Here is a 13521-nt window from a genome sequence, read left to right as displayed (position 1 = left end):
GCAATGATGAATATTAGCAATGTTTCCTTAATCTGGATGTTGGTCACTGGTGTACTCAGGGTGAACATTCCTCAACCTGTGCACTATTCCACACATTCTTAAAAATATGTTTATATTTAAAAAACTAAATAGGTAATTTTTATTCCCTAAATATCATCCTGAAATGTCTTATAACATCTCTACTGAAATTCTAAAAAGAGTAAGAGTTAGGAACCAAGAGCTGCTTCTAAATGAACACTCAAAAGGGAAACTAAATAATACATAAGCCTAAATAGTAGCTTCAAATGCTTATAGGCTATAATTAATGATCTATCCATTTCAACATGTTTAGATGTTTTAAGTTTACCCAAATAATAACTTTTAAAAATCTTCATTTTGTATACAAAACTGGCCTAGACACCTTATTTAACTATTAAAAAAAATCAACTTTAAACTTCTCTTGAAGAATTGGGAAATCTTAATTGAACTTTCATAAATTACTCATTAGGAGATGTTTCTTTAAAGAATGTCTTTCAAAAACAAAAACAACAGAAATTGGTTTTTGGATGCATAAACCCAGAATAATAACAATACAGATATTCAATCAGATACAATGATGTTACCAGGCACACAAATACATTTTTATTTACCAATTCTTTTTATCTTGCTACATTCCAGGTTTCATAAATATGCACTTTTTTCATCTGTCTGTACGTGTTTTTATTACTACTCCACTCCCCTAAGAGGCTTTCAAACATTTACATTAAAAAGGCAAAAGTTAAAAAAAAAAAAGGCAAAAGTTGTACATGATCTGAAAATTATAATTCATCGTGTACTACCATGAACTTGAAATAACCCTAGCAAAAAAGTACACAGAGAGACAGTCCTAACCTTAAGTCCCTAGTCTGATGTTACCTCACAGTCAAATTTAAGAGCATATAAAATGCTATAAACATAAATGCAATCAAGTACACTATATGCTATATCAAGAAAGACTGAGAGGGCGAAGAAAAACGCCCTCCCTCAGTGTCCCTTTACACAAGGGGGAAAAAAAGGACCAAGAAGAATATCCTTTTCCATTACTTTTCCTCTGGTTTCTCTAAGATCAGTATTGTCCTACAGAACTTTCGGTGATGATCAAAAGTTCTATATGTGCATTGTCCATTATGGTAATACTAGTCACACAGAGCTAAGGAACCTAGAATTGGTGACTAGTGCACCTACGGAAATGAATTTAATTTTAACTAATTTAAATAGGCATATGTAGCTTGTGGTTACTATAGTGGATAGCACAGTTCTACATTACCTATCTTCTCTAATTCCCTTTTATTAAAAAATGAGATAACGGGGGTGCCTGGGTGGCTCAGTGGGTTGGGGCCTCTGCCTTCGGCTCAGGTCACGATCCCAGGGTCCTGGGATGGAGCCCTGCATCGGGCTCTTTGCTCGGCAGGGAGCCTGCTTCCTCCTCTCTGTCTCTCTCTCTCTCTCTCTGCCTGCCTCTCTGCCTACTTGTAATCTCTGTCAAATAAATAAATAAAATCTTTTAAAAAAAAATGAGATAACGAAAAAGAATTAAAACTACAAGTAAGGGAGAAATTAAAATGAGGCTTCAATGCCAAGGTGGTTAAAGATTTAGCTATTCCTCAAGGAATCAGCCAGTAGTCCAGAGAGGATAGTCAGGTCAGACACCTTAGGTTTGAAAGAAGCAAAGAAAGAAGATTCAAAACTGTATCCACAGAGAGCACAGATATATTACAAAACTATTGTGTTCCACAAAGCATAAATTAGGGGGGAAAATATAGTAGTTTCCTAAGAGAACCCAATTCTGGCATTCAGCAGTTGAGAAATGGTGTGTTACTGTGCAATATCTAATCAATTACCTATTATTTGTGCCTGGTTTTCACGTTCTATAAACAGCAACAGAGGCTTCAACATTATCAGAGAATTTCTGCATATGGACTTCTCATATAAACACAAATAACTAGAACTCTTTTGGCTAAGCCCAAAGACACTATTATCTTACATCCTTAATAAATAATGCAAAATTTAGTACATTTGGTGTTCTTTCATTTTCCTGTTATATAATTGATTATAAAAGTTAGTGTTAGAGGTTGGTCATTTACATAACTTCATGGCCTCATTAATGGCTTTTTAAGTATTCAATATTTAAGAAATCACTTATTTTTCGAGCTCTTGATGAATTGAGAGAGAAAACAATGTTCAAAAATGACAAATCAATCAGCATTTAAAATAAAGATTGGCTCTGGACTTAAAGACTTCCAACCAAATGACAATAAAAACAAGATTTACAGGTCAGGTACAAACCACATACCAGCAATCTATCACAAGACCAAGATTCCTACTTCATAAAAGAATAACCAAAGCCAATTCAATCTTTAATATACTTGCTGTTTGGGAAATAAGCTGACTTTGGAAAAGTCACAAGTAATGCATATCCATAACTGTATGACTAGGACAGAGTCACTGGAAAGTATATGTAATTAATCCCAAACATTTTATAATCTGTATGTTTCACTTAAAGAGAAATAAAAGTACTTTTGGAAACAGTGATTTTTCTTTTTAAAGAACACTATTTCTACAGAGGTTTTAAACCTGGAGGTTTTTCAGTTCTTTAACAATTACAACAGAAAATGGTTAGTAAAATTTAACACTAACAATACTCCACATTTCTAAGAACCTTCTGTTGGTCTCTTAAGTCAAATTAAAAAAATAAAAATAAAAATACAATTCATTCAAATGACTCTACTGAAAGAACAGTTAGTTCTGAAATAACTTTGAAATCAATATATTGTAAAACACATTATTATTCCACAAATGTACTCCCTTCTGATAATTAAAACTAAAAAAAATGTTACAGAAGTCTATTTTCCAGAAGGCTATAAAACAAAATAAGAATGTACTAAATAAGAATGTATTTAATGTTGGAAAAATTTAATGGAGTATTTTGCCAATAACTTATTGACAAATTTGAAAAGGAACACAATATTTATTCTAAAAGAAACACTTCACTAAAAATCTAATATGTGGGATGTGTGCATGGCAGAGTGTTAAGTGTCTGCCTTCAGCTCAAGTCATGATCCCAGGGTCCTAGGATTGAGTCCCACATTGGGTTCCCTGCTCAGTGGGGAGCCTGCTTCTCCCTCTGCCTGCTATTCCCCCTGCTTGTGCACTCTCCCTCTCTCCTTCTCTGACAAATAAATGAATAAAATCTTTAAAAATAAAAAATTTCTTAAAATTAAAAAAAAATACAAATCTTACATGCTTCTTTGCTCAACAGACACATTAATTTTATTAAGTAAGCAAAATTAAATTACAAGATAGGTTACAAACAAGTTATTTGTATCCAGGAGATTCAGGGCATGTTTAAAAGCATTTATTTTTTTATGACTTTGTTAGATAGAAATGAGAAGAACCCTTTTACTTTTGGCATTTCGTAACATAAAAATGCATTATGGTACTTTATTAGCATGTGTGTTTTGCCAAATGGACTGTCAATCAAAACTTACCTGTTTTGTTGACTTTTTTGTGCCATTGAAAATTTTCCAAGCTAGCCCATTGCCACCACTGGCAATGTGTCGACCAACATCAAATTCTCTAGTGACAGGGTTTCCCATTACAGCACTAGTGACATCAGCTGTTACTTTTGTAACAGTACTCTTCAACTTATTAAGCATCGACTCCATGGCTGCAATACTGAGTAGCTATAATTACCTAAAAACACAGGGGGACAGGGAAGCACTGATCATTTGTTTTTACTTGTTTAGGCACTTAACATTCGTTATTTAGTCTGAAAAACTTAATATACTCCAAACAGTGAACAAAACAGTCCTATATAGATAAAAGGTACATGTAGGTTTTGTCTTCAAACAACCCAACACACCTAAATCCAAATTTAGATCTAGGAACCAAATTGTTTTTTTCAACCTCAATTATTACAGACCAGGAAAAAACACATTCCCACTTGACACTGACATGATGTTGTTCAACTATATAACATGGACCCTCAACATTTTAGTGGTGGAAAGGGTCTAAATCTTTCCTCACACTGAAAAAAACCATATAAAACCTGAAAGGAGCGGGATGCCTGGGTGGCTCAGTAGGATAAGCATCTGCCTTTGGCTCATGATTCCAGGGTCCTGGGATCAAATCCCACATTGGGCTCCTTGCTTGGCAGGAGCCTGCTTCTCCCTTTGCCTGCTTGAGGATGCACACGCTCTCTCTCTGACAAATAAATAAAATTTTATAAAAAAAAAAAAAACCTGAAAGGAGCTAATGCTATACTTAACAATAAATTTACATTTTATAGAATTTTTATCACTAGTAAAGAAATTAATAGTGAATTGATTGGCAGCACCTGGCTGGCTTAGAAGAGTATGTCACTCTGGGTCTTGGGGTCCTGAATTCGAGCCCCATGTTAGGTATAAAGATTAACTTAAAAAAATGAATAAACTTTACAAAAATAAAATATTAATAACAAATAAAATAATTAACATTGAACTATGAAATCACTTGAGAGTATATTCTACTAGAAAAGCACTGGTGGCAACAGAACAGTAAAACATGCACAAGCAACATGTAATAAAGTATGTTTAAAATTTTACACACTTCTAACATCTCAGATTTAAAGTGAAGGGGTGGAAAACAATTTACCATGCCAATGGACATCAGAAGAAAGCAGGGGTGGCAATCCTTATATCAGATCAAATAGATTTTAAGCCAAAGACTATAATAAGAGATGAGGAAGGACACTATATCATACTCAAAGGATCTGTCCAACAAGAAGATCTAACAATTTTAAATATCTATGCCCCTAATGTGGGAGCAGCCAACTATATAAACCAATTAATAACAAAATCAAAGAAACACATCAACAATAATACAATAATAGTAGGGGACTTTAACACTCCCCTCACAAAATGGACAGATCATCCAAGCAAAAGATCAACAAGGAAATAAAGGACTTAAATGACACACTGGACCAGATGGACATCACAGATATATTCAGAACATTTCATCCCAAAGCAACAGAATACACATTCTTCTCTAGTGCACATGGAACATTCTCCAGAATAGATCACATCCTCGGTCCTAAATCAGGTCTCAACCGGTATCAAAAGATTGGGATCATTCCCTGCATATTTTCAGACCACAATGCTCTGAAGCTAGAACTCAATCACAAGAGGAAATTTGAAAAGAACCCAAATACATGGAGACTAAACAGCATCCTTCTAAAGAATGAATGGGTCAACCAGGAAATTAAAGAAGAATTGAAAAAATTCACGGAAACAAATGATAATGAAAACACAACGGTTCAAAATCTGTGGGACACAACAAAGGCAGTCCTGAGAGGAAAATATAATAGCAGTACAAGCCTTTCTCAAGAAACAAGAAAGGTCTCAGGTACACAACCTAACGCAACACCTAAAGGAGCTGGAGAAAGAACAAGAAAGAAACCCTAAACCCAGCAGGAGAAGAGAAATCATAAAGATCAGAGCAGAAATCAATGAAATAGAAACCAAAAAAACAATAGAACAAATCAACGAAACTAGGAGCTGGTTCTTTGAAAGAATTAATAAGATTGATAAACCCCTGGCCAGACTATCAAAAATAAAAGAGAAAGGACCCAAATAAATAAAATCATGAATGAAAGAGGAGGGATCACAACTAACACCAAAGAAATACAGACAATTATAAGAACATACTATGAGCAACTCTACGCCAACAAATTTGACAATCGGGAAGAAATGGATGCATTCCTAGAGACATATAAGCTACCACAACTGAACCAGGAAGAAATAGAAAACCTGAACAGACCCATAACCAATAAGGAGATTGAAACAGTCATCAAAAATCTCCAAACAAAAGCCCAGGGCCAGATGGCTTCCCGGGGAAATTCTACCAAACATTTAAAGAAGAACTAATACCTGTTCTCCTGAAACAGTTCCAAAAAATAGAAATGGAAGGAAAACTTCCAAGCTCATTTTATGAGGCCAGCATCACCTTGATCCCAAAACCAGACAAGGATCCCATCAAAAAAGAGAACTACAGACCAATATCCTTGATGAACACAAATGCAAAAATTCTCACCAAAATACTAGCCAATAGGATTCAACAGTACATTAAAAGGATTATTCACCACGACCAAGTGGGATTTATTCCAGGGCTGCAAGGTTGGTTCAACATCCACAAATCAATCAATGTGATACAACACATTAATAAAAGAAAGAACAAGAACCATGTGATACTCTCAATAGATGCTGAAAAAGCATTGACAAAGTACAGCATCCCTTCCTGATCAAAACTCTTCAAAGTGTAGGGATAGAGGGCACATACCTCAATATTATCAAAGCCATCTATGACAAACCCACCGCAAATATCATTCTCAATGGAAAAAAACTGAAAGCTTTTCCGCTAAGGTCAGGAACACGGCAGGGATGTCCATTATCACCACTGCTATTCAACATAGTACTGGAAGTCCTAGCCTCAGCAATCAGACAAAAAAAAAGGAAATTAAAGGCATCCAAATCGGCAAAGAAGAAGTCAAACTATCACTCTTCACAGATGATAGGATACTATATATGGAAAACCCAAAAGACTCCACTCCAAAACTGCTAGAACTCATACAGGAATTCAGTAAAGTGTCAGGATATAAAATCAATGCACAGAAATCAGTTGCATTTCTCTACACCAACAACAAGACAGAAGAAAGAGAAATGAAGGAGTCCATCCCATTTACAATTGCACCCAAAACTATAAGAAACCTAGGAATAAACCTAACCAAAGAGGCTAAGAATCTATACTCAGAAAACTATAAAGTACTCATGAAAGAAACTGAGGAAGACACAAAGAAATGGAAAAATGTTCCATGCTCATAAATTGGAAGAACAAATATTGTAAAAATGTCTATGCTACCTAAAGCAATCTAAACATTTAATGCAATTCCTATCAAAATACCATCCATTTTTTTCAAAGAAATGGAACAAATAATTCTAAAATTTATATGGAACCAGAAAAGACCTCGAATAGCCAAAGGAATATTGAAAAAGAAAGCCAAAGTTGGTGGCATCACAATTCTGGACTTCAAGCTCTATTACAAAGCTGTCATCATCAAGACAGCATGGTACTGGCACAAAAACAGACACATAGATCAGTGGAACAGAATAGAGAGCCCAGAAATAGACCCTCAATTCTATGGTCAACTAATCTTCGACAAAGCAGGAAAGAATGTCCAATGGAAAAAAGACAGGCTCTTCAATAAATGGTGTTGGGAAAATTGGACAGCCACATGCAGAAAAATGAAATTGGACCATTTCCTTATACCACACTCGAAAATAGACTCCAAATGGATGAAGGACCTCAATGTGAGAAAGGAATCCATCCAAATCCTTGAGGAGAACACAGGCAGCAACCTCTTCGACCTCAGCCGCAGCAACATCTTCCTGGGACCATCGCCAAAGGCAAGAGAAGCAAGGGCAAAAATGAACTACTGGGATTTCATCAAGATCAAAAGCTTTTGCACAGCAAAGGAAACAGTTAACAAAACCAAAAGACAACTGACAGAATGGGAGAAGATATTTGCAAATGACATATCAGATAAAGGGCTAGTGTCCAAAATCTAAAAAGATTTGCTAAAGAACTTAGCAAACTTAACACCCAAAGAACAAATAATCCAATCAAGAAATGGGCAGAGGACATGAACAGACATTTCTGCAAAGAAGACATCCAGGTGGCCAAGAGACACATGAAAAAGTGCTCCATGTCACTTGGCATCAGGGAAATAGAAATCAAAACCACAATGAGATATCACCTCACACCAGTCAGAATGGCTAAAATTAACAAGTCAGGAAATGATAGATGCTGGCGAGGATGTGGAGAAGGGGGAACCCTCCTAAACTGTTGGTGGGAAAGCAAGCTGCTGCAAACACTCTGGAAAACAGCATGGAGGCTCCTCAAAATATTGAAAATAGAACTACCCTATGACCCAGCAATTGCACTACTGGGTATTTACCCTAAAGATACAAACGTAGTGATCCGAAGGGGCACGTGCACCCGAATGTTTATAGCAGCAATGTCTACAATAGCCAAACTATGGAAAGAACCTAGATGTCCATCAATAGATGAATTGATAAAGAAGATGTGGTATAGATACACAATAGAATACTATGCAGTCATCAAAAGATATGAAATCTTGCCATTTGCGACGACATGGATGGAACTAGAGGATATCATGCCTAGAGAAGTAAGTCAATCGGAGAAAGACAACTATCATATAATCTCCCTGATATGAGGAAGTGGAGATGCAACATGGGGGGTTAAGGGGGTAGGAGACGAATAAATGAAACAAAATGGGATTGGGAGGGAGACAAACCATAAGTGACTCGTAGTCTCACAAAAACAAACTGAGGGTTGATGCGGGGAGGGGGGTTGGGGGAGGGGGGTGGGGTTATGGACATTGGGGAGGGTATGTGCTGGGGTGAGTGCTGTGAAGTGTGTAAACCTGGCGATTCACAGACCTGTAACCCTGGGGATAAAAATACATTTTTATAAAAAATAAAAATAAAAAATAAATTAAAAAATAAATTAATTAAAAAAAATTTTTATACACGTCTAGGGGTGCCTGGGTGGCTCAGTGAGTTAAGCCTCTGCCTTCGGCTCAGGTCATGATCTCAGGGTCCTGGGATCGAGCCCTGCATCGGGCTCTCTGCTCAGCAGGGAACCTGTTTCCTCTTCTCCCTTTGCCTGCCTCTCTGCCTACTTGTGATCTCTCTCTGTCAAATAAATAAATAAAATCTTAAAAAAAAAATTTACACACTTCTGGTAATGATGCAGAAACAAAGAATGAAATTTATTCTCTCCCCTTGAACAACTAGAAACTGGACAAATATATGAAACAAATGTTTTCAGACACTGAACAGACAGCATAGGCATATAATCCTAGTGAGAAAGCAAACTAACAAGGTGAACCCTAGGATTACCCCAGCTTTCTGCCTTGAGGTACACTACAAATGAGAGAAGGGAGCAGAATTCCAAGCAACAGTCTAGCTGAGTTAAAGAGCTAAAGAGACAAATTGGAATTCAAGGATGCAGAGGTGGCTAAGAATTCTGGGATCAAATTTCAAGAAGAAGAGGGAAAAATCAAGGAAAGAGAGAGAGAGAGAGAACTATGCTGAAAAAGAGCTCCAGAAATTTGCACAGAAATCTGATGCTTTGTTGAACACTAAGATGCCCATACATGGTATGAAACTCAACCAGGTCATCAAGGACCAACTAGAGAGCTATTAACTGAATAGTTCAAGTTCACACCGGGCTGCAAATCACTTAACTTCTCACAAGCTAGACTAGAGAGTCGTCATTGATCACTAAAAGCATTCAGCAGAAACCCCACAAGGACCATGCCATAGTAGTAGAATAAACTGTTCTTAGAGTAATATGTACTCTAAAGCTGCCCTAACAAACTAAAAGCAAGCCTCAAATCATCAAACTAATCATAAATTACTTAACTGCCTACCAGAAAGAAACCCAATATTTAAAAATCAGGTATTTAATAATATAACATTCACAATGTTCAGCATGTAGTCAATAATTACTAGATATGCCAAGAAACAAGAACAAGTGTTCATAATCAAGACCAAAATCAATCAATAAATACTCCAAAATGATAGATTATGGACATTAATGTCATTAAAAAGCTATCATATATCTAAGTATTTCAAGGAAAGCATGAACATAATAAAAGAAAATGGAATACCTCTTAAAAATCCTAATGAAAATTCCAGAGATGAAAAAAAAAGCTGAAATAAAAAATTCAGAGGAGGGGGCACTCCTCGGCGGGGAACTGCTTCCCCGCCCCCCTCTCTGCCTGCCTCCCTGCCTTCTTGTGATCTCTGTCGAAAAAAATAAAATCTAAAAAAAATTAAGAGGATATCATTAACAAATTAGACAAAGCAGGAAAAAAAATTTAGTAAAACCATGAGGCACCTGGGTGGATCAGTTGGTCAAGTGTCCAACTCACTAAGATCTTCATTTCAGGTTATGAGTTCAAGCTGCATGTTGAGCTCCATGCTGGGCATGGAGTCTACTTAAAGAAAAAAAAATTAGTAAAACCTGAAGATAGAATAAAAGACTAGGAGGAAAAAAATGAGCAAAGTCTCGGTGACCTTTGGGACAATATCTCAGTCTAAAATATGTAAATGAATCCCAGAAATGAGAAGAAAAAGGAAGAAATAATATTTGAAAAAATAATGGCTAAATATTCCTGAGTTTGATGAGAACTATACAAGATGTCAAGAAAATCGATGAGGGGCACCTGGATGGCTCAGTGGGTTGAGCCTCTGCCTTCAACTCAGGTCATGATCTCAGGGTCCTGAGATCAAGCCTCGCATAGAGCCCTCTGCTCAGCAGGGAGCCTGATTCCCACCTTCTCTCTCTGACTGCCTCTCTGCCTACTTGTGATCTTTTCTCTGTAAAAAAAAGAAAAAAAAAAATCGATGAACCACAAGCAGGATAAACACAAAGAAAACCATATTTAGACATATCATACCAAGGAGCTGAAAGTCAGTGATTAAAAGAAAAATCTTAAAAGCAGCCAGGGAAAACAGGAAATCATACATAAAGGAAAAAAACATAAGAATTTCCACAGACGTCTCATCAGAAACTATACAAGTCACGCAAATGAATGGAGGTCTCTAAAGTACTAAAACAAAAACAAAACAAAAAACAATCAAAACTTATCAACCTTGAAATCTATGAGCCATGGGAAAAAAACTTTCAAAAAGAAATGTAAGGGGTGCCTGGGTGGCTCAGTTGGTTAAGCTTAAGTATCTGCCTTCACTCAAGTCATGATCCCAGGGTCTTGAAATGGAGCCCCATATCGGGCTCCCTGCTCAGTGGGGAACCTGCTTCTCCCTCTCCCTCTGCAGCTCCCCCTGCTTGTGCTCTCCATGCTCTCTCTCTGTCAAATAAATATTTTAAAATAACAAATTAATAAAATTAATTTATATTAATAATATATTTATATATCTAATATATTAAATATATATTTAATATATATTAGATATATTACTATATTATATTTAATATATAATAAATGTAATTATAATTATTAATTAAAATTAATTAATAAAAATTAAAATTAATAAAAATAATAAAATAAGGGGCGCCTGGGTGGCTCAGTGGGCTAAAAAGCCTCTGCCTTTGGCTCAGGTCATGATCCTGGGGTCCTGGGATCAAGTCCCACATCGGGTTCTCTGCTCTGCAGGGAGCCTGCTTCCTTCTCTCTGCCTGCCTCTCTGCCTACTTGTGATCTCTGTCTGTCAAATAAATAAATAAAATCTTTAAAAAATAATAAAATAAAATAAATGTGAAATACTTTTTCAGGAAAACAAAATCTAAGAGAATTTGTTGCCAACAGATACTCACTGCAAGAGATATCAAAAGAAGTCCTTCAAACAGAAGGATAAAGATATCAAATAATAATGTGAATCCACAAAAAGAATGGGGGACACTAGAAATAAAAATTATGTGGGTATATATTAAAAAAAAAACTCATGCTGTCTTTTAAAGATCATTTCAAACAAAAATAACAAAAATATATTGATATATGAAGTAGTAAACAATATGACAAACCAAGGACAGGAGAGGGGAAATGAAGTATATGTTTGAAAGATTCTTTTTTTTTTTTTTTAAAGATTTTATTTATTTATTTGACAGAGAGATCACAAGCAGGCAGGGAGGCAGGCAGAGAGAGGAGGAAGCAGGCTCCCTGCTGAGCAGAGAGCCCGATGCGGGGCTTGATCCCAGGACCCCGAGATCATGACCTGAGCCGAAGGCAGCGGCTTAACCCGCTGAGCCACCCAGGCGCCCCAGTTTGAAAGATTCTTATATGTTAGGTGGAATAATATCACTTGAAAATAGATTATAGCAAATTAAAGACATATATTAAATCCTAGACAAATAAGTAAAATAAAAGAGATACAACTAAAAGGTCAATAATGGAAATAAAATGGAATCCTAAAGTAAAATGAATACAGAAAGTAGGAAAAGAGGAAGAAAGGAACAAAGAATAATTGTGACAAGTAGAAAATAGCAAGATAGCAGACTTAAATCCAACCCAATAAATAATTACATTAAGTACAAATGATTTAAAATTCCAATTAAAAGGCAGAGATTGTCAAACTAGATTAAAAAGCAAACCCCAATTATATGCTGCTTTCAAGAAATCCACTTTAAACCCACTTTACAAGATGACTTAAAACTAAAAGAATGTGAAAATATATCAAGCTAGAGTGGCCTTATTCATAACAAACAGAAAAGGCAACATTTCATAATAACAAAGATGTTAATTCATTAAGAAAACAAAACCTTAAATGTGTACATACTGAATAAGAGCTTTAAAATACAGTAAGAAAATGACTGAAAGAAACAGACAAATCTACAATTATAGTTGGAGACTTCAAGGATCCTCTCTCAGTAACAGGTGGACATAGGCTGAGTAGACAAAAAATCAGTAAGGATACAGAAAACCTGAACATTATCAAACAACATGACCCAAAACACCCCCTTGACAACAGCACAATCCATTTTGTTTTCATGTGTACATGCATCACTCAGTAAGACTGACTATGTTCTTCCGGGCCATAAAACAAATCTCAAAATATTTAAAATCACTTTAATACAAAACAAGTTCTTTGACCACAATGAAATTAAACTAGAAACTAGTAACAGAGAAATATGTAGAAAAAAATGCAAATATTTGGAAATTAAACACTTCTCAATAACCCAACAGCTAAAATAAATAAATCACAGAAAATTTTTAAATACTTTGAGGTGACTGAAAATGAAATATTGGGGTGCCTGGGTGGCACCCAGTTAGTTAAGCGGCTGCCTTCTGCTCAGGAACATGATTCTGAGATCCTGGGATTGAGTCCCTTTTCAGGCTCCCTGCTCAGCAGAAAGCCTGCTTCTCTCTCTCTCTCTGCCTGCTGCTCTGTTTACTTGTGCTCTCTTTCTATGTCTCTGTCAAATAAATAAATGAAATCTCTAAAAAAAAAAAAAGAAAGAAAGAAAATGAAGTAACTGTGGGATGTAGGTAAAGCAGTGATTAGTGGGAATTGTACAGCTTTAAATATTTATAATATATGTGTGTGTATATACATGTATATATATATATAAATGAAAGGGGGAAATGCCAAAATCAGTGGTCTCACCTTCCATCTTAGGAAGCTAGGAGGGGGAAAAAAAAAAGAAAAGAAAATTATATGCAAAATAAGTAGGAAAGAGTAAATAAAGAGTAGAACTCAACGAAACAGACTGAATATAATGTAAAACTCTATTTAGTAGAGAAATGAAAAAGAAAAATCAATGATGCCAAAACCTGTGTTTGTTTTTTTTTTTTAAAGATAAGCCTCTAGCCAAATTAAGGAAAAATTTAAAAGACATAAATGGTCAATATCAGAAATAGAGGAAACTCTACAGACTTTAATCCTATTTAAATCTCATAGATTTTAGGGGTGCCTGGGTGGC

The 13521-nt window shown here is 35.7% G+C and overlaps 1 protein-coding gene across 3 annotated transcripts in view; it reads right to left on the bottom strand.

Moving 5' to 3' along the window:
* Positions 1-13521, bottom strand: part of SCYL2 (SCY1 like pseudokinase 2) — a 62073-nt gene that overhangs the window by 38886 nt on the left and 9666 nt on the right. For all 3 annotated transcript variants that reach the window (XM_047741449.1, XM_047741451.1, XM_047741450.1), the window contains exon 2: positions 3507-3711. In XM_047741449.1, coding sequence (XP_047597405.1) covers positions 3507-3683 — 177 coding nt within the window. In that variant the 5' untranslated portion in view covers positions 3684-3711. The remainder of the gene's footprint in view (positions 1-3506; positions 3712-13521) is intronic.

The sequence above is a fragment of the Lutra lutra genome, chromosome 8, assembly GCF_902655055.1.
Source record: "Lutra lutra chromosome 8, mLutLut1.2, whole genome shotgun sequence".
Lineage (NCBI taxonomy): Eukaryota > Metazoa > Chordata > Mammalia > Carnivora > Mustelidae > Lutra > Lutra lutra.
This window is presented reverse-complemented; position numbering and strand designations above follow the sequence as displayed.